Raw genomic sequence first — 25,732 nt, 5'->3', positions numbered from 1 at the left:
AGACAACAGATGACATTGGCCAAGTTTATCCTTCAAAGTGTCAGCAACAAGCAAAAAACCACAAGAGTCAAAATACTTCAGGCTGACCACGCTGACCTGATAGTTAGAAACACATTCCTAGTTGTTATCTGAGCATCTTCGACATACAAATGGAATTGTAATATCCCAGCTAATATGAAAGTGCAACCATTTCTTTCCTCGATCTGCTAAACAGCCGTAACTTTTTGCATCATGTGTTTTACATGTATGCCCTCTTCTAGCAAGCCATTTGCAATTATTGCAGCACCTATTTGACAGGATATTTCCTAATAGGCTTAATAAAAGTACATTAACTCTAGTTATATCTAGGTACAGAGACTACTGAGAGAGCAATTTACAGTGCAAGATATGGTGCCCATGAAAAAAGGGGTCACCTGACTCTGCTTTCCAACCTCTGCTGGGTTTTTTTGACAGTTAAATGTCACTCTATTTCCCTGATTTATTTGGATACTGCCTACAAAAAGTTGCAAAGGAAATACCAATTGAATTCTCTCTGTGGGAAACCATGACCTTCTACATCTATTCCTCCACTGATGAAGAAAAGCCATTCATGAAAGTGTCTGGATGCTGAAAATGTCTTATAAAGATCACAAAAAAATTGAAAGCAGCTTTAACTTACCAGCGCGGAGGTTTCTCTGCATACAGCACCGAAGTGGGGTGGATATGAAGTTCATGGTCATCACGAATAGTCCTTGAAAGCAAGATACTATTTCAGACTGGGTGTCGTATTTACTGTTTAACATTTGGTTCCTTTCATCCCCACTAAGAATGTTAATAAAAGGCTACAACGAAAGAGTTGCAGCAAATTAAAAGCATTCACATTTAATGAAAATTTGAAACCAGGCTTAAACCCTGGCCAAAGGAACAACTGATAATTTAACATCCTAAAAGGAGTTCTATCTACATTAAATGAAAAAGTAGTGTTACAGTGCACTGGATAAAAGCCTGAAAGTGCTACAACACTGTTGCCTACAACAGCACTGGCTTATGTTAACACAGCCTAATTACTATTAGTAACAGCTTCCTACTATCAATAACTTTATTTATATTTGCCAAAGAGAAGATTGAAGCTGTTTGAAAATAAAAAACTTCTAATATTCAGTAAATCTATTGCCATGTCTTCCTTACTGCAAGTGTCTTAAGAAGCATCTATTTCTTCATTACACTTTGATTTATTCAGTCAAAGGAGCTTTTAAACTAAGCAACGGTTGCAATGAAACTACATATATTTACCTGTAAGCTCCAGTAGAGTGGAATTTAGCTGCGTTAGCAAAGAAGCCAGAAACTATGCATCTCAAAACGGGATCGGGATCACCTGAAAAGATTTTTTTATTTTTTTTTTTTTTTGTAAAATGAGTCAACAGAATGGCAAAAATCCCTAAAATAACACTTAATCATCTCAAACAACTTTTCACAGCACTTTGACAGCAAAGGCTTGAAGGCAGACAAACCCTGCAATCTCTTCTGACTTCAATTTCACAGCAAATCAAAATTACTACATGAAAAACTACTGTTGCCACTAGTGTCTCCATGAAAATAGTTTCACAGTCCTTAGAGCAACCTTGTGTGACAGCTAAGCATTGAAGTCTGATTTTTCAGAGCAGTTAGAGACAAGTGCTGACAACTAGTCATCGCATCCGTGCACGCACAGCACAGCTGGATGTCAGAACCCCATGACTGTACATCATTTTGAACACACTAGAAAAATGGCATTTTGAGAAGTCAAAAGGAGGGAACAAGGTGATCTATTTATGACTCTCTTGGTAAATCTGTCCATTGAACATATAATCAGTGGTTATAACCTCTTCCTGGAAGCCTTACCTAATGAAGACTGGACTAAACGTTAACTGTAAATATGGGCTAAAATGCTCTACTGTGATCATTTTTAGGAAAAAAAATGGGCTTAATTAACATTATTATTAGGCCAGGGAGAATGTACTTCAAAGGTTACAAGAAAAGCAGGAAGCAGACTGACAATTTGGAGACTACCTTGAATATGTATTGAACAACAGGTTAAAAAAAACACTTTTTCACCTTCACTGGACTTCTTTGGCACTTTAAAGCGGACGAGAAGCTTTTTCAGCTGTTCTCTTACAACAGAAGCTCTAACAAGCCCTTTGTAGTTCAGAAAGTGTTCCTGACACCACTGAGAGCTCTTGCTGTGCTGTACAGTGAGAAGAATAGACAAAATTACATTGAGATACCATCAGAAAACCAAAATCCAATCTCTTCTGGATCACATAGCCTCGTTCCGTTTTTCTTCTGCTTCCTGCAATATATTTATTGTTGTTTTCCCTGAAAATTACCTATTTACATAGCATCTAACAAGGACACACAGCGCCAATAACTACAAAACATGTTTCAAATAACTTCCAAAGCAGCAGAACAAATGCTATGGGGTATTTTCAAACAGATGTGCTTCATTTCTTCATATGTGGTGAAAGAGAAAAGCATCAGTCGTTCCATTCTCACACACAAATGCATCATATCTTAAACTAGTCTGTTTTCAACCTCGGAATGCAAACAACCTTTTCTGTACAGTTTTCATTGATCTTCTCTATGCAAAGAACTACTTCTCTGGAAGCCAGCTCATACCCCAAGAGCCTCTGCATTTGGCTGTTTCTACGAGAATTACGCAGATATAAAATTTAAAGGGCAAGATTTCAGTTGGTGCCTGACTGATTGCTTTGGGGCTGGAAGTCATATTTAAACCCTTGAGTGGTTACACTGCCTCAACTCAATGCTGAAGTTGAAGAAGTGCTTTATACGAGCAAAATATACTTGTCCCAAATAGGTACAGCACTTCAAAACCATTGAGTAAAACCTCAGCTTGCAGAGAAGTATTAAGATCAGTGTTAAACTTCCAGAATCATAACTGAGAACCTCAGGTTCTTCCCATTCCTGCAAATCCACTTACACCTGAAACAACTTACTTTGACAAAGGCTTCATAAACATTAAGCATAGTGAGATGATCACCTTCTTCCACAGCAAACTTTCTGTGTTGCCTGGCCTGAAGCAGAAGAAATACATTTTTATAGGCAGAATGATCTATGCAAAAATCATGGCTAATACGCTCAGTCCCCATCATCTCCATATTTCTTGGTGACAATTAAAATTCCTACCATATAGGGTAGTTCCTCTAGACAATAGCAATATTTTACTGGCCCATCTGTATTCAGGAGCACTTCTAAAACTGGAAGTAATAAAACGAACTGAAAATGAGCCCCAAAAATCAAAGAGAGTGATGCATTAAAATTAGGCTCCTGCTACCTATATAAGAACTTGCTACATCCTAATACTTTCTCTTTTGCTCCTCTTGAAAGGAAGTGGTGTTTGGGGAGACTTGGGTTGTTGGAGTTTTTTGTAAACCTCTATGCTGACCAGTACTGGTTTTTAACCTTTCATGTTCCTGCTCCTCAGAGGGAAGCCTTCAACACTTATCAAGGACTCGAGGTTCCCTCTGTTACTCAGTTTCTTCTTTCACCCATAACCAATAGGTACAGTTCAAGACGTTTCTTCATTTTCATACAAACTTGCAGTCTGTAACGGGTTATCTAGAAAATACTTGGCAGAAATCCAGAAATGTAGAACTAAGAAAAAGAAAATGAGACACGACTAAACTTACAGCCTGAGTTTTTTGATTTGGAGGGATCACAAAGATGTTTTGAATCTGCATCATGGCAGCAATTGTCAAAATCTCCTGGGAGCAGCCAAAGTTTCCTGAGGAGTAAGTGAAGAAATTCAGTATAGGAAATATTTTTCCATTCACCTCACCCCCATATAAAATATAAAGGAAAAGCAGCAGAATATATTTTTACAGTATATAAAACCAAAATATCTAAACTCCTGATTTTTTTAGTGTAACAGTGAATGTTTTTAATGGAAAACTTAAAAGACAAATGTGTTAGACTTACTAGTGTGTTAAATGTGTTGGACTTGTTATTTGAGAAGTCCACGAGTTCAACCAATTCTTTTCACTTAACACCATACCAAGACGAAGCATAAGGTTTTTTCAAGTTTAGCAAATATATAATATTATACTAAAATTTCAAGAGGCAGTGTCCTCTACTCATCGCAAGACTATGAAGAAAATTGAACTTCTTTTTCCTCCTACCTGATTCCAGAAGCATCTTTGCAAACATAGGATTCAAAGGAAACTCTGCTATTCTCATTCCAAGAGGCTCTGTTAAACGGCAGTGCATATCCAAACCTACAGCATTTTAATAAATGTAACTGTGACACAGGCAGAATAGCACAGAGGGTCTTCCTTAAGAATGTAATGTGTACTAAAGAACAAGCTAAAATATAGCAAGTGCACCTAAGAATTGCTGAATATATATTAAACTAAGCTTAAAGGCACTCTTTAATACCCATTTACTCTCCCATGCGTCACCATTTTTTGTTTGGGGTTTGGTGTTGGTTATTTTTTTTTCCTTTCAAACATACTCGAATGCACAAGTTTCTTCATTTTGACCAAGTTCCATTGCTACTGCCAACAATTTAGAAAACCTGCAGTCAAAGTCAATGCAATGGCCATTACACCTATGTATCACTTTTTAGTGTTTAGCAGCATCTTTGTTCATGGGGATGGGACGCAGAAGCAGCCCCAATGAGAATAAAAAAAGGGCCTAATCATGGAACAGGCATAACTGCAGGAATAGGAAGTACTGCTGGGGGTGGGGTAGGGTGTCTTTTCTGAGGCATATCTGCTTAGGTCATGAAGAAAAATAATTTAAACTTAATAAAATCTAAATCAGACATGTACAGCTGATGAAGATTCTCTACAGTTTAGTCTGCTTCATGCATCAATAACTGAACTGTCAGCCACAGTCCAACTACAACCTTTTTACTGGAAATGGTACAGGAGGTTGGCATGACAGCTTGCTTTCTGATTCCCAGTAATCACTGGGCCACCCTGCATGTTTACCATTTTATTTGTATGGCTTCCTGCAGTCAGGTTTACCCATGCAGACTACCAGGTCATGTTACAATCCAGAGCACTATGCTGAAATTTCAAAGAATAATTTAAATGGAAAAGCGTTTCCTTTGCAAGAGGACATAAAATAATAATAATAATAAAAAAATACAGACACAGGAAACAATAAGAAAAAATCTCACTAAAATGGCAGTAAAGAGTGAGAACTGAAAAAGAAAACTGCAAGTAAGCCAAGTTGTATGAGGTATGACAAGGAGGCAGAGCACAAGAGAAAAGCTGCACAAGGAGGGACTAACAAGAGCCCAATAACAGGACTTTGGGTCACTGTAGTGTGCATAACTAACCTCAGCAGAGTGGACTGAGGAAACACAATTGTGGCCCACACATTATATAAACATATTATTTGTCAAACACTGTGGTGACAAAAAGCCACAGTTGTACTTCAGCTATGTTTCACAGCAGAAAACTAAAACCACAAATCCAGTCAAGGAATAAGACCTCCTATAACTCAGCATAACTAAAACCACAGATACCTCTATCAAGTGTTTACTTTCCTTTATTATTTGATATGTTATCATCTCACTTATTATAACAATGTAGTAATTAACTCACCACACCCCTACACTGTCCAACAAAACCCAATAGGCCTTTCACATAATGTCACAGTATTTTTCTCAGTAGCAAGTTACAAAAGGCAGCTTAAATGAAATGACGAATTAATATATTTAAATACAAAGACAGAAAATGCAAAAATTAGGGTAAGGTAGCTTTCATTTGATCAGTTCAATACGAGAAGTGCTACCACAATTAGAATATACTTTCATCTGCAGAAAAACAATTGCGTTCCTAAGTAGGAAAAAGGAGAAATTATCATCTTTTTAACTTTCTACAGGTGCACCAAGCCAAAATCCTTTGGCTTCTGCTGAATCCTACAAATTTCAATGCAATTTTGCATGCATATACAAATAGCTTATGCACAGATGTCTTTGTAGCAGTAAGCCTGAATATAGATAAAAGGCCTGCAATGGATGCTCGTTCGGAATAGGTATAAGTTTCCTTGAAATAATCTGGGAAGCAACCACTGTATCCATACATACATAGAAAACTGGAGATCTTAGAAAAAAGATACTGCAAAGACTTTTTATTGAACATGCTCAGGAGAGATTATTCAAGCACTGTGGCGCTAAAGTTTCAAGTAACAACCACTAGTGCGTGATGGGCTGAGGGATTAAAACACTATTTTAAACTTAGGTAGAGTGGTTGTTTCTGATAGGTGACAACTTACAAACAAATCTTCAACAAAGTCTTGGATTTGAAATAAAGCTAAAAATAAAGCCACTTTTTACCTGCTTATTTCCCTCCTAAATTATGCTTAAAAAAACTCCAGCTGACAACTCAGACTTTCAAAAGGGCATCAAAGGAGAAGGCTGAGAAGAGATACTCCTGATGTAATCAGTTTGCATCACTGTAAAAATAATCAGGCTAAAAACTGTGATGTGTTTATTCAACAGAACTATCTCAACCTTAAGAGCATCTGCTCTGCACGAGCTTCTCTGTTGGTACCGTGTTGGCGCAACAGGGTCCTGACCCTAAACTGCACATTTGCATGCTATTACAATGCAAATGATGAAATACACGTTCATACTTGCATAAGAGAAATTTAATCCTCACTGCACCTGCAAACGCTTGGGCAACTTCACCTCTGCAGCTTATATAAAATCTCCACAGTATACCACCTAAAATCTTAAACTTCAGCAAAAACTGAAGAGCGAATCTGCATATCACACGCATGCACACACATTTCTTTCCATCTTAAACACCAACATCAGCACTTCTCTGCTTTGCTACAAAGGCTGGGCAGCCAAAAGAATACCAGCTCTGTACGTTTCTGTGAAGCTACCATGAGCATAACACTTTTGCCAAAACGTCAAACAGCTAATCAGTGAGTTTATTGACCTTTCCTCTCCATTTCCCTAAGGTGGTTTTGGCTGTGAATTCATTCTTGCAACATGCTTCTGAGCCACTGTGAAGGTTCTTGTTCCAAGCTTGAAAAGCTTGCCAAGAACCAAGTGTCTTAAGTGAAACCCTCCTTTGCAAGATGGAACTGAATCAGCACAGAGCAAAATCACAGCCAAGCAGAGAGTTACAGCTCCGTGAGAGTAAGAAGAGAGCAGACTGCTGCAAGGGATGTATAAACAGCCACAAACCTCTGAAAGCCTCCAACACTTAAACACTCTCCTTTACACTACCCTTTTCCTCATGTTTACATTATGGAGGAACATTGTTAACTTTGAAATAACTACAAACACTGAGTTAAAGTGAAACAGAGTTTCATTTTGCTCCTTCTTGTGTCAATTTCTGTTTTAACTTTGTTACATTCAAAGCAATTAACTAGCTGTCAAAAAAACCAACAATGTAACAGTTCTTCCTATAAACAAAATCAGCCAGCTTACATTCCACTTACCACAACAAAAAGGAATTGAAAACTGTATAAAAATATATAAGTGTATAAAAATCCTGCTACAGTGTGATTTGAGTGTTGTAGGTATCCAACAGGGGCATAATGAATAAAACCAAAATAAACACATTTAGAATCATAGAATCTCTCAAGTTGGAAGGGACCCACCCAAAAGGACCAGAGTCCAACGCCCTGCCCCTCGCAGAACTACCCAAAACTAAACCATATGACTAACTGTTCAGACTCTCTCCTGAATTTGAGAACAAGCTGTGATTAGTAATTCAGAGAACATAATTTAAAAAGATATTCTATTAACCAGTTAAATAGAAGAAAAGTACTTTGAATTATGATCTCAGGGTGTGTGAGACTAGCTTTTTCTTCTTTTCATTAGAAGCTTGTGTGTATCTGTTCATTTGTCCATAAGCAGAAAGTTCAATAGTAAAACCAGAGCAGTCCCTCTGTGAGCTGCATGCAAATGAGTTCCTGGGCATTCGAAAGCATGGAAAGCAAGCAACTGTGCGCTGAAACACAGGCAATGGGTGTGAAAAACACAGTTCCAACTCATCCAGGAGGAAATGTGCAGCCTTTAGGAATGATCAGGGTTTTCTTTTAGTGGCTGCAATGTGTATTCACAGCTAACAGAATCAGCACAGTTTGAACTTTGCCTCAGCTGCAGGACCAGCACCAACAGCACTGCACTACAGAAGGTGTAGCCTTTTCACCATGCATCATACTACACTCGGAGCAGGGACACAGACTAGAACTCATTTTTAAAATTGTAACTAGATAAGCTCTTCACTTTTGTCAGTCATACCTTCAAAACTGTATCAATGAGAAGGTCTGAAAACTAACATGTGACACTGGCTTTGGCACTAAGCCATCGGGAAGCAGACTTTCTATCTGGTTTAATGCTAGCCTCCAGTGACTTGCCTCTCCCAAATTCAAGCATCAGATTTTACTTCCAAGGTTTAGGTAGAGTTCCTGCACACATATCAAGATCAGAAAATGCATGTAACATGCTAACAGAAAAATTTTATATAGATACACTATGCTTTTTAAAATCTGAACAAGGAATAAACAAAGTAGCAACTATATTAAGCTTGCTAAATTGCGGGTTATTACAAAAGGTCTGATTGTGAAAGAGAGGTCAAACCTCTACTTCCAACTTTTTTTGCTTATACTTGCAAGTGCTACAGGTTTCCATCACTGTCACAGTAACACAAAATGAAAGAGCACCACACCAAGAGCTTGAGTATCTAACAACATATCTAATGTGATGCAGGTAAAATTTAGACCAGTGCATGAGTTAAACACTAATTAACATCCAAACTCCATTTGTATCCTCATACCACTCTGTAAGTACTGAAGAAACACAAACAGAAGATCTGCCTGAAAGGATCAAGCCAACACCCTCATCAACTCAAAGCCGTGTTCCCAGCAAGAACAAATAGCTGGTTCCTCCTGTGAAGGTGCAAGGAACGACACATAAGATAGCTATAAAATAACATGCTTGCCCAAATCTAAACAGTTAAATTCTAGTTTATACTCTATGCACCAGATTTCCAGTTCCGCTCAGAGTGTTATTGCTGCCTTTTGCTTCCTTATCTGTCTGAAGTAACCAGCAGAAAAGAAAGTAAATCCAGAGGAGAGTGAGGCACACCAAAAACACACCAACAAAGAGCCGGTCAAGGCTGCACTTTCTCTTTCTCAAAGCACAGTTCTCAAATGCAAGTTTGATTAATGTCCATTCAATCATTAAATCTGAATTAAATTTTTTTCATAACTCCTGTGACATAACTATAAATAAAGCAAAATAATATTCTCACCTCCTAAAGCATACAGCAATTCTAAAGCTTGCACCATTGACTGTGCAGGAGGCGGCTGTGAAGAAAAAATTTGCATTGTTTAATGTTATCATCATAGGACATGTGTTTTCTCAAATTCTTAGACCTTCCTCTTTTGCAAAATCCCCAGGTTCTAACTACCTACATTTCTACTCAGGTATCACCCTTCCGCTGACCACCAGTGCTGCCAGTCAAAACCATCTCAACAGGCTCAGCATCACCACTATGATGCTCTCAAGATCCGAGCTAGAAAAGGCATACTGGCTTTCTCCAGCATGACGCCAGTGGCGATCAGAACAATTACTGAACTTTCTCTTCTGACGCTACCATGCTGCTTTTCACATCATTAAAAGAGTAGCCAGAAACTTTATGGAAGGCAAATCTGAAAAAAACCCATATCACTCTTTTTAACGAGAGAGACAAGCACAGGTTTAGTTCTGTAGCTACCAATTTTTTCCCCCTTTTTCTTCATAAATTCACTGTAAAGGGACTACAGTTACAGTTTTGTCGAATCTCAGTTTGTCTTTCTAGGCCTTTCTCAGCTTCTCACTACTTCTAACAGCAAACGCTACATACAAACAGGTGTTGTTTCTAAGGCGTCTCACACATCACTTGCACTAGTTGATTCCCAAAACCATACTTTACTAACCGATAGCGGACAATGAGTTACGCTTTCCAGATTAACAGGGCAACGGTTACTGGTTCTGTGGATTATCAATGAGTCACCTACTGATCTTTCTGCACACCAAGGGAAGACGACAGCATTGACAGCCTAGGACTCACCGAAAGAAAGGGGAACCTGAGCACATTGTCAATGCCCAAAGCCTTCAGCTGCAAGATGACAGGTGCAAGGTTACTGCGCTGCATCTCAGGGACAGTGGACTTTGGCAGCTTCTCAAAGTCCTCCTCTGTTGTGGAAGAAAACAAAGCAATTTGGGACTGAGTTTCAACTCCTACTCTATGCAGCCAACATGATAGAATCATACCGACTTCAAGTTAAAAGTACTGAATATGAATACTTAACAGGTCTTAATAGAAGTCTAACTCCAAGATGATCTTTCTCCAATTTCATAATAGTATCTCTACAATTAAGATACCTTAAATAGAAAAATCAATGGTTTTAGCTACAATGCTGATTCTGTTCTTGGCCCACCCATATTTCAATTTGAAATGATATACATTCTTCACAGAAATCTGGAAATACTTTTTTTCTCTTCCATTTAATATTTCTATCAGAGAATAAAAGACAGGGTGCAATAGTACAAAACATTTTTTTTTTCTAAAGAAAGGGCATGGAAAAGTTCAAAACCACCATGCTTGCAGTGTAAGAACGCTATTTTTAATAGCTCCTCAAACAAACAGAAGTTTAAAAAGCATATTTAAAATAAAGACTAAAGATTGAAAATGCCATTTTAAAAGCATGTTTGCTATACAGTCTAAGCCTAGAAAAGGTCAAAATCTCTGCACCTCCCATTAACCAACTTTCCTGCAGTAAAGAATAAGGCACACGCACCCCTATGTCAATCTAAAACTCCAAATCAAAACAAGAAATACCTTGTTTTCACTTGATTTGTTTTCATTTCTAGACTCTTCTATCCCTGGTCTACCTCAGACCTCCCCTAAGAAAAAGATAGCATACTTTTCTCTACTTTTGTCCACTCAGTGCATTTTTTTTTCCTTTTTTTTTTTTCCCTCTCTCCTTTAAAATGTTTCTTAAAGCACTACTCATTAGGCTAGCTCTTGAGCACACAAAAATAACTTCAGTGTAGTTATGGTTTCTCCAGTAAAATACTTAAAAAGCTATGTAACCTTCATATATTATGCAGCAGACATTCTCTCTTGATTCTTATTGGACACGCAACTTAAAAGAATAAATCACATCTCTGTTTAACGTGGCCACTGCTGGCAAGCACACACACATTTTAAAAGAACATGCTTGATCTCTCCAAGTCTCAAAGCTCCAGTAAAACCAAAGGGAACCCGAGACACATAAGCAATGGCAGGGCTCAACTGCAGTGCCTTTTCTCGTTAAACAGCCGAGAACAGAGACAGTTGGATAGCAGCTTTCTGAACACTGCTAGGTGGCCAACGGATTTATTTGTAACAGTAATTTTTGTGTAGTACAAGGGTCATTGATTTGAGACAAGCATTCAGGGTTAGCACCTATTTCTAAGAAAAAGGGGAGACAAAGAAGTTTCCCCTCTGTTTTCTAAAGGATTTCAAGAGTCCTTTGTTAGATGCACAGTCTAAGGTAGACTTTAGTCACAGAAGAGAGCATCATAGGCGGGTATTATAAATTGAAGCAACTGCTCTACAACTGAAGTCACTGAAAAATAAACTTCTTGGTAGACTCACCACTCTAAGAGTTGCATTAACATTACAGATTTGCAACTGCTGACCATCTCATAGTACCTACCCTGCTCAATTTGTGCTTTTGATCCATAAAATAATTCAGTTTCCAACACTTAGGACATGTGAACAATGTATTTCTAAACAAGCCAGAGAGATAACAAAGGGCAATTTCTCTCTCACTGACAAAATCCCCACACTTTTGGTCTCCTTAATCTAACACAAAAAACACTGTGAAACAAAATGGAAACCAGCAAGTTCATCCTCCCTACACATCAAATTACTGACCTGTATAAAGTCTGTAACATTTTCCAGAGCGGTTCCGCCCTGCACGTCCTGCTCTTTGATTAGCCGAAGCTTTAGACACTGGTACCACCACAAGGCATTCGATGGCTGTTTTGGGGTTATAGGCCCGAAGTTTCACAAAACCACAATCAATTACGAATGCAATTCCATGAATTGTGATGGAGGTCTCAGCAATGTTGGTGGCTACTATCACCTACAGGTACAGACACAATGAGGATACTGTGAACACCCCAGTCTCAACTACACTATCAAGCCCTAGCATCAGTGCACCAGCACTCAAATACAAACCACATGAAAGATCTCAGATATGACCCTTCCAGTAAACACACTCTAGGGTACAAAAGGATACCAGAACATGCAGCACAAAGAGCTGTCAGCTTGAAATAAGCCTAGGTTTTACAGCTTCACAATCACTTTCTTATTCACATTTATTCTCTCTTCATAAAACAACAACTTGGCAGTGTTTGCAGAGAAAATCACTGGCAGTGTTTGCAGCGAAAAACATTAACTGACTGTACACCAAGAGCTCTTACACATTAATTAAAAATAGAACATTTTTAAATTAAATTAAAAAAATAAAATATTTTCTTTCTGCTTCTCAGTTATATTGAACTGTTCCTTCTAACACTGGAGTGAGGCAAAGGACAGGAGGGGAACAGAGTTGATTAAGCATTCCACATCCAGTATTCCTGCAGAGAGACACAGTTATATATATGTCCCTAAAATATTAAAAAATAATTGTTCCCAGATGACAGGGAAATTTAATCCTTATTTCACCTGAAATTAAAAAAGTAAATCTTGGAAGTTAATTGACTAATGTCATATCCTGGAGAGGAAAGAAGTATTTATACTCAACATTCTCCAATACCAGATGAACAATTTTACTTGTTAGACTCCCGCAGGCACAAGAATTACAAGTCACCCCCGTGTAATTCTGTCAGCTTATCTCAGCCCTAACACAGACTCTGCCTAAGCAGAAAGCACTAATCATGACCAATTATATACTTCTGTGACATTAAATATCTGAACAAGACTTGCAGAAGTCAAAACAAGGCTTTTCTTCTAGTAAAACCAAGCAAGTTTTAACTTGTTTCTTAGGTGAAAATATAGCACTTGCCCACTGTGTCACTAATTTTTCCATTACTGGTGGAAAACAGCCATAGACACTTAGACCACAAAATAAACAAAACCAGGTAAAAGTAGAGGACTTCAGAGTTTAAGAAGCTGCAACTGGACGTAGACAAATACAAGACTGCATGAAGACACTTAAAAATTTAGAAGTCTATGAGGTAGACAGGAGAGTTAGGACTGGCATGTCTAGGACTGACCAAAGATGAAAAGGGAAGCCAGAAAACATGTTCTTGGTTCAGTTTGAAAATTGACAGGTAGTGTTAGAAGACACTTGGTAAGTATTTGCAATAGTCTCATGATGTGAACCTGACACACAAAATCTGTGTAATGCAGACACCCTTCTGGGTGGTAGAAATTGAGATATACACAACAGCCTTACCTTCCTGACACTGTGAGAAACTCTCTCAAACACTTTCATTTGCTCAGGAGAAGGCAGCCCAGCATACATGGGAAGAACACGGAGATGTTTTTTCATTCCAGTGCGAGAAAGGGCCCGAGCCTGTTCTATGAGCATAGAAACAACAGTCTCCACTTCTTCCTAGAGTCAGAGCAAGACAAAGGACAGAATGAGAAAGGTTTCACTTTAATATCACTTCTATACAAAAAAATGCACCAAAATTATATCATTTTAATTGGTCAAACTCCAAGATCTTTTGACTCGATTTTGTAATATTCTTACCTAAATTACTATTCATAAATATTTATACAAGTATATATTTATTATGTTCACTGTTATTTGAGACAACGTCACACCACAAATACATGAGCAAAATCACAAGGGAAAGACTGAATGAAGTTCAGAAGGAAGCAGGCATATTTTCCTGTGTATCTCAACTTGTGAGAACAAAATGGGAGGTCAACCTATTTTGACAGGGTAGAATGCTGTAGGTCTTGATTAGGAATTAGTAACAGCAACAGAAACAAGAGCAGTAACAGCACTAACGCCTATTGCTCAACTTCACATTTAATCTCAAAGATCAGCTGTGGCATCTCACTCAAACAGACAACAAAATGTTCAGACATTGCCTCACGAGATACCCAATTCACTCTTGCAAAGTTAAATCAATAATGGGGACAAAGCATTTATTTTGAAAATACGCAATAGGCTATTGAAGCTCTTCAAGGTAGCTCCTCACTGGAAAAATGATAAGCTACCTCCCATTTACTCTTCTCACCTGCAAAGTGAGCTGACAGGCATAAATAGAGCAGAAGACACCAGTAAATTTTTATCTCACAGTAATTTGTTTTTTCTGTCAAAGACTTCAGATGTTTAGCCTAACAAATGATAATTCCATTTGCCTTAACTATTAATGATGACTCACTGTCAATTGAACAACTTTGTGTGACTAGCGCCAAAAAAACCCACATGCTTATTCCAATTATTAACAAGGCTGAAAGCATACGGCACTAAATGAGAAAAAAAATATCTCTGTCACGAGCTTTGATAAATCCAGGCCATACATTTTCTACCAGTCTTTGGGGCTGGCCTAATTCTGCTCCATCATGCAGAAATGTTTGTCATCTTTAATGAGATTAAAGTAAGCACAGCTAAGGAGAGCAGGAGACTGAGGCAGCTTCACAAAGCCCACAATACAGCACTGTAAAGCAAAAAAAAAAAAAAAATTGCTTATGTCCATACCTGGCCAGTTAAAAATGCCAGTATATCACCATCATTCTCCATCTGGTGAATTTTCATTGCAGTTTCCACAGTTGATTTTATATAGTCTGGAACGGGACTACAGGGAGAGAAAATAGCAGAGATATTAGTAGAAAAACAGGTACAGACTCTTCACTTCCATAAGGAGCAAGCAGAGAGCTAGCTTTTGGACACTATACCTCAGCCATACCACATTTAGTTTATGATGCATCCCTGGGTATCAGCCTTCAGCAATCCATTTGTTTCTTTTACACTACAGTAAGCTTAAAAACATCCCTGCTGCTACAAGCAACATTCAAATGTTTTTCTAATTAAATGTTACACCTCCTTACTGTCAGCCTGGGAATTTCTGAGCTCTAATCTAGGCAAAACAATACCACAATTGCACACTCTTCTAATTGCCACATGGAAGATCAAACAGGAACACACCTCTGTATGTAAAAGATGTCCACTGGAAACGTTCTCCCCTCGACAGTAAGGATCACACTGGTATCTTTGCTGGGATCACTGGTATCATTTTGATTAAAGAAATCCCTGAATTTCTACATTAAAATAAAAACAAACATTTTCAGTTTGATACTTCAAAAAAAATGAGGGAGAAACTTAAAGATACGAAGAAGTTAAATTAATACTATTTGGATGTTTTCTTCATAAATTTAACAGGGCCAATCCAATTAAAAAATTTTAAAATTTGTTGCCTTCTTCATGTTTATTACTTTGAAAAGCAAAGATCAAAAGGAGGTAAATAAACTAATTAGATCAGCTGACACAGTTGGAAAAAGCAGATATAATTTTTTTATTGGATCTATAACAGTAGCAAAGTCAAAGCTAAAAACTTAGAAATCACTGGTCCTAAATGTTTTGGGTAAGGGCTTGCATATTCTCATCCATTTTTTGGATGGGCAAGTACATTTTACAGCTGTTACTGAACAATACTTCGTAAATGAACTCACTTTGTAAAAGCAGAGTAAGGCTGACATGTAAGTTTTTGATTTATGTGCCACAAGACACCTTCATAAATAGATTCATTGCCACAAAATATTTTAAATACATAATAGCAAAACAATGAACACTTAAGAACCCAAACAATGCATAATGTGACCACTACAGAGATACCATAAACTTCCTGTATTTAAACAAATACTAATACTAATATTAAACAAATACTAATAGTTTTGCTCCTATTAGTTTATTTTTACATTAACTGTAAACTATTTGAAACGTGAGATTTCTAGCAGTTAAAATTTTGCAAAGGCAAAGTATTGTAATGATATTTAATATAACGCATAGAATACATAGTAGTGCAAGTACTACCAAAGCACAGCATGCTATCAAGATAGTTGCCACCAAAGGAAATCTCAGTACACCTACATCTTCGGGGCTACTTGCAAGCTCTCACCACCACATCTCCTGAAGGACACAATGGAGTTTGGAAAAGCAAAGAGAAAAACAATGAAGATGATAGAGGAGATGGCGTAGCTGCCCTGTGCAGAGAGACTGAAGAGTCTGGGGAGCTGCTTGGGGAGCAGAACGCTGAGAAGACTGAGCTTTACAAAGCTGAGGTTTACAAAATCAAAGGCAACTGAAAAATTAAATATGAAACTGGTTTTGATCGTTTGGTTGTTGTTGGGTTTTTTTAATAAACTTTAAAAATCCCACACTACTAGAACTAGGATGTTTAAAAGTACTTCATTATATAGCAGATGGCAAACTTCTGAAAATTGGTCTCACATGACGTCCTGCACACTTACAGCTTCATCAGGCAGAGTCAAAACCAAATTAAAAAACAGCAGGTCCACAAACACATACTAGAAGGAAACAGCAGGAATGTACTGTCTAACAGTTGGACTTGATGATCTCAAAGGTCTTTTCCAACCTGAGTGATTCTGTGAGTCTAATATCTCTATTTCAACCTTTGCGGAGGCTGAGGCAGCTCAAAGAGAACAGACCCACAGCAGGGGGACAGGCTCATGTGCTCTCCCTGAACAGCATCTCCTGTCATTGCTGCTGCTACAGGTAGAACGTTGGGCTGGATGAAACACTGCTCTGATCTAGGAGAGCATTTATTCTGTTCCTACTCAAAATTAAATTAACAGTGTTTTTAATAAGGTATGTAAGATTCCACAGGCCACAAGTCTATCAGAAAATTAGTAAGACCTCACTGAAATTAAATCTACTCATTTATCACTTATTTTTTCTGGTCCATGGTTGTCTCAAATTATGGCTATCAGCAAACCAGAGCTAAACCAATGTCTTTTACTAGGCTAAATAAAGTCAAGAGAACATCTTTTTACACAACGCTACCAGTAAGAGGAAAAAAGGCATCAATATATGAAAAGCAGATTCATATTTAAATTTACTTTCAAAAACGTTTGCTAATGAAAACCAAACACAGCAACGTAACTATAGCAGATTTTTTTCCAACACTCCTCCCTCTCTTCTTCATTACTCAAACAGCAGTAACGCTTCGCCAGAAGCGAGCAGCACAGAGGATAAGCTGTATATAAATCCAAGTGGAGCTGCCACTTCAGGTCACTTTATTTCAAATCAAATCTGTGAGCCATACCTCTGCATCCAAGGTGGCTGAAGCCACAATCAGCCGAAGGTCCCCACGCTTCTTTTGAACCTAGGATAGAGACCAAGAACATCCAGAGTAAAAACTGTTTTCTGACCTATAAGGCTAGAACCAAGTTTTAGAGCATCCAGATTATCAATAACTTCTCTTGAAAAATACTTTGAAAGTACAAGACAGCTGATGAACAGAAGCACCCATATCAGCCCATAGATCTAACAACCTGATGACTGTTTGGAACTTTTATGTTCATTTTAAGGGCAATCAGTTGGTAATCATTATAGATTACTCTTGGTTTCCATTGGCAGTCAGATCTTTAGCAGGTTGAAAGTCAACAACAACCCCTTATCAGATCACTTCACATGATCATCAGCAGCAGAATGAAGAGTACCTTTTTGTTAACGTCACCCAAGGAGACATTTCAACATCACGGGAAGAAAACAAGAGGATCCCGAGTGTAAAATATCTAAGGTAAACAGTTGGATATGTAAAATAGGCTGTAGGATAAATAAGGAATCAGAAATCACCCTCTCTCAAATGGGTTCACTAATCAGCCATTAGAATCAGAGGCTTAACAAAACGGATGAAAATGAAAACTGTTACAGAGAACATTAAAAAAATAACCTTTTTTAATAAGCCAATGGCAATATCTGTATAAAGAGTCCTTTCATGGGCTTCATCCAGCATGAGGACACTGTGAATAAAGCAGAAAGATAAGATTTCAGAAATGGTTTGATCGAGACTGGTATCAATATCATTGAGACAGGCTTCCTGTCTTCTAGAAGTATCATTATTTGAAATCTGCTGCTGGACTCTTACTGTTTATATCCACTTAGAAAAGCGTGGAAGTTAAAAATCAAAAGCACAGCAACAAAGTAGGGAGAAAAATGTAGGTAACAACACGTGGTATATACATACTGTTCTTTATTCAGGCTAGCTTTTGGAAAGTAGTAGAAGAAAAAAGGACTCTCTCTACCATACTGCATAGGCTTTCTCGATACCAGAATAGCCTGTGTTTGTTGATGATTTTTTCTTTTATTTGATTAGCATCAGAAAGAGAGTGAAATTTAATTTACTAGTGTTAAGTTAATTCAGACTTCATGAAGCCCATTTAGCTTTTGCTCTAAAACCACAGCACCAAACCCTGCCAGGTTTGATGCTGCAACGATCAACTGATTTTCTAACAGTCTTTACGACATCAAGAAATCAAATTCCTAAAATAATTTTCACATCTTTTGGCGCTTGATTTACAATAACCACACCTTAGTCTAAAACAAATGCAGTTGTTTACCAGATTACACTTCAGCAAGCATTCATTTCAATTTTCCTTACCTGTATCTTGTTAATAAAGGATCAGCCATCATCTCCCTCACCAGCATACCATCAGTAAGAAACTAAAAGTGAATGCAAAGAAAAATATAAAAAAACCCCACCCTCTCAAGGTAACTTGATTAGCCATGTGATTTTAAAGATTATTTTCCAGGCTTTTGCCTGAATTTTTCCTTGCCTTTAACTTTCTAATGATCTATTAAATTGATCAATGTTCAGCTATGGAAGCTAAATATGTATTTCTGAGTGCTAACCTAGAGATAAAAAGCAAAGTGATTGCTTTTTAATCAGTATTGATTTTTTTTAATTAGTTATTTTTGTATTGAAAAAAATCCAACAGATTGGCAGCACTGGAACATGGCAGTAGAAGTTTCTTCACTCTTGTCTGTAACATGGCTAACCTGCTCTACCAATAAAATTCTATATGTCAGTCGAGTCCTGACCCTCTCAAAGTAGGCTAATATTTATCACACACTTCTCATCTGAACACAAATCTTGACATCTCAACAAAATGTGACATTTTAATTTAATACTTTCTTCCTACTAGCCAGTGGAAACCCACCAGCTTTATGTAGCCATCAAATAGTAGTTTGACCTGGGACTCCAACTGTGGCCTTGAACTAGGCAAGAACTGGTGTGCAAGGTAAAAACCTCCAAATTTCCAACTCCAAATGATTAATCATCACACTAAAAAAAAAAAAGATTTCAGCTGCATTTAATGAACAAGCATCTCCATTTCTTTCACTTTAGAAGGGCTACTAGCCTCCGAAAGTTAATTGTCTTATTCATCATCATTGCTATTCCATCATAACTAAAGCAAACTCTTGTCCGTACCAACACAAGCAACATTAATATTACTTACAGCTCTAAAGAACAGCTGCAAAGCTTGCTATTTAATCCACATCAAATTACTCTGTTAGCCTACTCATCTTATGTTTTATCTGCGCTTTTAATCAAAATCTATTTTTAGGGTGGTGAGGATACTTTAGCTGTGATTCATTGCAGGCTTTCACTACGACTTTGAGTGACGTATCAGGTCACACTAACACTGCACCAACATCTGGCCATACCCAACATGAAAAAATCCTTTAGTTTTAAAATGGTGACTGCCAGACTAGCAGAATAGAACATGTACTCTTTTTATTAAGGTTTGGATAGCCACAACCATTTGAAGCACACTTTTGGGGTACCCACCTGGAAAACTGAAATGCTATCTATTCTCTTTATTGGGAATCACAAGGTTCTCATTAATTTTGCAAAAGTACTTGAAGAGTTTCAGCTAATCCTTTCAGAGTAACCACATACTGTTCATGTTTCACCTTAATTCTTGTAGCCTGTGGATCCGTGCAGTCATCAAACCGAATACAATATCCAACTTCATGCCCCAACACCGCACCTCTTTCATCAGCAACTCGGCCTGCAACCTGAGAAAAAAAGATTCTTATAAACGAGAGACAGCTCATTTCTTCACTGTATCATTAAGAGAATTGACATCAAAACAGGAACAGAGCTAGTGCTTCCAAAGAATTATTTGTTCATGTTCAAACACAAAATTGTGTTTGACAAAATGGTGCATATTGAACTTACAAGTGGTAAATACTTTTAAAATGTTTTAGTGTCACTTAATAAACCTGTTTCATGCTGCTTCTATTCAGGAAAGCTACAGAGGCACCTTTCTGTGATATGCACTCTGACAGACCTATGAAGGCAACACACCACAGTGCTGGGGAAGGCCCATGTACCGCCAATTGCAGGACTGCAATTTACGAACACAGTTGCTGTGCAAAAAGGGAAAATGGCATGCAGAAAAAAGTTTTAAGTTAAGCTGATCTGTCCCTGAAATTACTCAGATTTTTATTTTTTTTAAATAAAGATCTATTGTACTTTTCATAATACAGAATCTTCCATGCAGAAAACAGAGAACTGGCAGAATAATTAAACGCAACAATACTACCCTGGGCAAGTTTTAAGCCAATAGCAGATTTAGCTAAAAATCTTGAGTTACTCGGACTTACTCTACAGAATATTAGGTATTATTAGGCCACAGTTTCAGCAAGCCACAAAGACATTTAACAGCTAAAGACATGAGAAAGCTCCACAATACATGCATTGTGTATGTAGAATTCCAAGTGCAAGTTACTTGCAGTCATTTGAGTGACATTCTAAACCAGGGGTCCTCAAACTTTTTGAACAAGGGGCCGGCACGCGGATTAAGTGGCAGGAAGTCAGATATCTGTGGCTGCTTGGTTTCCCCCTGCAACCCCCAGCCGGGGGTTTCTGTAAATACCGGGGGCCGGATCGAGGACCTGGGGGGCCATATCCAGCCCATAGGCCGTAGTTTGAGGACTCCTGTTCTAAACAATAACAACAGGCAGTGAATTAATGATATTACTTAGAATCCTATCACTCCATCACTTTCAGCCCAAGTGATAAGGATAATTGTTAGTCTGAACAAACAGAAGTTCAGGTATTTCTAAACTATGCCTTATTCTGTGCAACTACCTATCTTTACTCTAACAACTCCCATACTCTAGACGGGAAAGCAGACAAGAACACCTATTAAAAGATCACTTTCAGTTCAAGACAAAGTAGTAAATCATGAATTATATCTCTCATCTCCTTGCAATAGCCATACAGTCTAGCCAGTCTGCAACAACATTCTTAAAGAAAAACCCTACTGTGCCTATATACTAAGCCCTAATTGAGTAATCTTTTTATTTGAAGCTTAAAAATAATGTGTTAAGACACAAAAGGGAAAAGAGAAGTAAGTTTGTTGTGAGAAATCATTGCAGCATACACATCTCCCGTAGAACCTTGCACTGTCAGCTGCATGTGCTGTGAAGGAGAAAGGGGAGGACACTGCAGGCAGACAGCCCAAAGCACAAGATGCAAATTGCTGCTAGAGGCTTAACCATGTTGGATCTGGTCAAAAAATACTGGATGAGATGAAACAGCAAGCTGTACAGCTGCTCAGCCTACTACATTTTTACCAGAGGCACAAACGGATTTGTTGCAGGTGCCAGCAATGAAGAAGAACACGCAAAAAGAGGGTTATGAAATGGCACCTTAGTGTTCAGTACGAAAAGAATGCTGCAGCAGAAACTTCAGCCCACCAAGTCAGTGTTTGGCAGCAGCTATGAAGACAAGGAACACTGGATGCTTTCTGTGCAGGCTATTAACAGAGAGTACAAGTTGTTGTCCTCCTTTTGTGAGGACGATAAGCAGAAACATCTATTTATGCAGGAGCTCATGCAGCTGTGATTCCTGCTATTCAGCAAAACCTGCTAATAAACTGCGGGTTATAATGACAACAAACTGGGAAAATTTGGACACGGAGAAACTCACTGAAACAGCAGCAACCCGACGAGGCTGCGTCACTCCAACAACTCTTCCTTCAGCTGTCCATCCAGCTTCTGCTAGGTACTGCAAAACAAATATTGAGGACAAGAAATGAATTGGTCACACTGCAATTACCGCAAGGTGTTAGTTCTCCACATGACATGTTTTTTTCTGGTTCTGAAAATAACTGATGCATGACCTTAGGCAAATCAGTTACTTAAGAGATTCTGTGCATTATTAATCTCACCAGTAATACAGTGTAATACCTACTTCCTAAGCACATATGCTTTCAGAAAGCATCTAAGAGCAGTTCTTTGGGTCTCAAGTATTTTTTAATTACTTCATTTTTCCCCTTCTTTATTTTATAAACACTTTAAGAAAAAAAGCTCAACAGCACAAGTCCTGTGCTCATAAAGAAGCAGATGACATTTGTCATTAGTCTGCAATTTTTTAAGTTAAAAATCAAGAACTAACTTTGAACCATTCTCAGACTTTTTTTGTTCCTGTCACAAAGGAGAAAATTTTACAAAGCCACAAAAAATACAGTATTGCAAAAATTTCCAAGAGGAAAGCTCATAAAGAAAGTGTCCCTTTTTTCCTTCTTAAAAACATATTCTCAACAAAATTTTAAACATGATTGCAACAGAGTAATAAACACCTCCTATAGCAACATGACTACTATTTGTACCAGCGTAAACTTACTTGTTTGGTATGGTCCTTTCCTGTAGTGGAAGAAGGTGTAATGCTACAGATACGCCAGCTTCCGCTGTTTTCTCCTTATGTTTCTCTCCTTTTGGTCACACACACAAGCACAGGTGAATTCCATTCACACAGTGCAGGTCTAGGTCGTTAGTTTAACATTTCATGTGAAATCCCCTGAAGGAATACCTGCTTTTACCAAGTTAAACAGACACTTACTTGTGGAATCTGTGTTGATTTCCCACAACCTGTTTCCCCAACAATCACCAGAGTCTGATAGTTCTCCACTAGATAAAGTATGTGATTTCTTAGCTGAAAGAGAGGATGACATTTAAGTATCAAAAACAGATGTATACAAAAATAAGAAAATAATTTAAATTACAATATTTACATATCAACAGACAAAGTAAACTAATTTTACGTGGAGTTCACTGTTGAAAGCTAAACAGTTTGTTAAAATCTATCAGTGACACGTACAACATATAGTAAATAACAAATCTACAAAGCCTGTAAAAGTGTCAGTAACAGTTGTCACACAGGACAATCAATTCCAACAAATAAAGACAATAAGGTCATACAATTGTTATTTTATGTTGTAAAGTGATTCTATACTGCTCTTTCACAAAAAAAAAAATAATCACACAACAGATTTGATATATCAAAAAGAACTTCTGTACCTTGAAAACAGGCAGCTTTTGTCTTTGTTGTTCAATCGAAAGGGAAGCATAAGGATTATAGATAACAGTTATGCCGCTACTCTCAGCAGGACTCTGTCTCTCCTCTGAGACACTGACACCAGGACCTTCCGTGCCTAGATGACATAAGTTAATTTTGACTGGAAGAATACACTTCTGCCTAGTGTATCACAATACAAACAAAATAGACATGTTCCTTAGAATGAGGAATCAAGGCTAGTAGCATACATCAAAAGACTAACTTTTCTAGAAAATAATTTAAAAAATAACGAACAGTAAACATGCAGAAATTCTTTCAAACTAAATGTGTCTCCTGCTGGCTAAAAAGAAAAATATCTAATGTGAGTAAGTATTCGAATTTTTTAAAGATGATAAAGGAGGAAAAAAAGCACATAGGAAAAATACACAGCAAGATCTTGCGAACTTTCTTCTTTTTCTGTGCAAAAGTTCAGATGTGCCTTCAATGCCCTTCTCAGATGTCCATGGATTTTAAGCCAGCCTGTCAGATGTGTAACAGAACTTCCCTTGACTAAGATGAGCTGTATAAACCATTCAGCCTTGCCCACTTACGAGATCTGCCACTTCAGCTACTGAAACTTGATTTATTGCTGCTGCAGGTTATCATAAAACTTCTGACAACTGAAAAGGATGAATCATGCAAGTGAACTAGAAACAAAACCTCATGTCAATAGTGGAATGTATTACCAGCTGCAGATTTAACTGGGAAAGTCTGAGCGCAAAGAGGGTTCCCTCGTTTTGTACGATTTCCTTGTTTGGGCTTTTCCCACTGTTTAAATAGTCCCTGTTAAAATCTGCCAAGCAAGTTTTATAACAAATTGATCCAACATTAAGAGTAATTAGCAATGATTCCGATTACTATTCACTCCCCAAGACAGATGGGGAAGTTAAGAACCAGGGACTTGAATATCTGCACCTTGACAAATCAATGAAGTAATAGATACTGCTTCTCATCAGCCACTGATTATCTTTCACAGCATTTTATACGCTTTATTTTTTAATACCCTACTGTCAACGTGTTACTATATCTATATATACACACATATTGCATATAAACATATATTACTATAATATCCAAATGATTAAGAAGCTGTTTGCTGAACTAATCTTGACTCTGGAATAACTTTGCAGCACACCACAACACAGTGACACATTACAAAAAAAATTGCCAAACTCAGACCCGCCAGGCTCCCCTTTGGGGTAAGTGCATGGGAAGGCACACAACTGCCCAGATCCCGAGGGAACAGCCACAGAGCCACGGCAGAGGCTGGGAGGGACCTCCGGAGACCTTCCACACCAGCACGCTGCTCAGCACTGTGCCAGTGGTGGCTCAGGTCCTCCTTCAGTTGGGCTGGGGACCCCGCAGCCCGCCCGATCACCCCCACAGCAGAAAAGGTTTCTCTCATGTTTAAGCTGACTTTCTCATATTTCGGTTTGTGCCCACTGCCTCTTGTGCTGTCAGTAGGTGCTACCAAGAAGAATCTGGCTTCACCTTCTTTACAACCCCCTATCGGGTATTTTTATACATCAAAGATCCTCCTGGGACCCCTCCAGGCTGTGCAGCCCCAGCTCCCTCAGCCCCCCCGCACACCGCCCGCCCCAGTCTCTCAACCAGTGTTGTAGCCCTTCACTCGCAGGCCTCCTTCAGCAAGCCCGCGTCCTGCTGGTGCTGGGGAGCCCACGGATCCCCCCGTACGGCCTTCCCCGGGCTGAGGGAAGGATCGCCCCGCTCAGCCCAAGAGCGGCGCTCCCCTCACACCGCAGGTCACCTTCTTTGCTCCAGGGCTGACCGACGGCCCAGCCTGCAGCCCGCAGGACCCCAGGTCCTTCCCTACTGAGCAGCCCCGGGGCTGCCACTCCTAAGGGGCCGCACTTCGCGCCCCCCTTCCTTCGCCCCACTCCCTGGGGCTCCGCTGCGCCTTTCTCCAGCCCGCCGAGCCGCCCCCCCAAGGGCCGCAGACCCACAGCACTGACCGCCCACCCCGCTGCCGGCATGTTGAGGGAAGGCTGCGACACCTCCCCTGCCACCCCGGTGCCGGGCAGCGCCCGGCTGGAGCCACAGGGACCTCCCCGCCCTGCTGCCCTGGGCCCCGGGCGGACGGGGCGCTGCTCCGCTGCCCTCGGTGTCTCACATCTGTGCGACCCCCGACCTTGCTCGCACTGCGGGGGGGAGGGGGGGAGGCAGCGCCGCGGCTTTCGCTCCGGCCCCCGCCACAGACAGCCGGCGGAGGAACCCCCCCCCCACAACGCACGGCCCGCCACTCCCCGCGCCCCTCACCCGGCTTCCAAAACTTCACCGGTCCCACGGGCGCCGCCATCTTGGGGTGAGAGGGCAAGCGGAAGTGGCGGCGGGGCCGGG

General features: G+C 39.1%; 1 protein-coding gene across 2 annotated transcripts in view; it reads right to left on the bottom strand.

Moving 5' to 3' along the window:
• The window catches only part of DHX35 (DEAH-box helicase 35), a 30,500-nt gene extending 4,768 nt beyond the window's left edge, over positions 1-25,732 (bottom strand). The window contains exons 1-20 of one of the 2 annotated variants that reach the window (XM_056354531.1): positions 25,652-25,732; positions 23,338-23,471; positions 22,880-22,972; positions 21,968-22,045; positions 19,942-20,046; positions 18,626-18,687; positions 17,918-17,987; positions 17,288-17,347; positions 15,151-15,263; positions 14,704-14,800; positions 13,444-13,602; positions 11,916-12,126; positions 10,062-10,186; positions 9,261-9,315; positions 4,155-4,250; positions 3,666-3,760; positions 2,973-3,050; positions 2,074-2,203; positions 1,273-1,354; positions 659-730 (exon numbers count right to left, since the gene is read on the bottom strand). In XM_056354531.1, the coding sequence (XP_056210506.1) occupies positions 659-730; positions 1,273-1,354; positions 2,074-2,203; positions 2,973-3,050; positions 3,666-3,760; positions 4,155-4,250; positions 9,261-9,315; positions 10,062-10,186; positions 11,916-12,126; positions 13,444-13,602; positions 14,704-14,800; positions 15,151-15,263; positions 17,288-17,347; positions 17,918-17,987; positions 18,626-18,687; positions 19,942-20,046; positions 21,968-22,045; positions 22,880-22,972; positions 23,338-23,471; positions 25,652-25,691 (1,955 nt within the window). In that variant the 5' untranslated portion in view covers positions 25,692-25,732. The remainder of the gene's footprint in view (positions 1-658; positions 731-1,272; positions 1,355-2,073; positions 2,204-2,972; positions 3,051-3,665; positions 3,761-4,154; positions 4,251-9,260; positions 9,316-10,061; positions 10,187-11,915; positions 12,127-13,443; positions 13,603-14,703; positions 14,801-15,150; positions 15,264-17,287; positions 17,348-17,917; positions 17,988-18,625; positions 18,688-19,941; positions 20,047-21,967; positions 22,046-22,879; positions 22,973-23,337; positions 23,472-25,651) is intronic. The other variant, XM_056354532.1, reaches the window with a different exon arrangement.

Source organism: Falco biarmicus, chromosome 10 (assembly GCF_023638135.1).
Source record: "Falco biarmicus isolate bFalBia1 chromosome 10, bFalBia1.pri, whole genome shotgun sequence".
In the NCBI taxonomy this organism is placed as follows: domain Eukaryota; kingdom Metazoa; phylum Chordata; class Aves; order Falconiformes; family Falconidae; genus Falco; species Falco biarmicus.
Note: the sequence above shows the minus strand (reverse complement) of the source record. Positions and strands in the feature narration are given on the sequence as shown.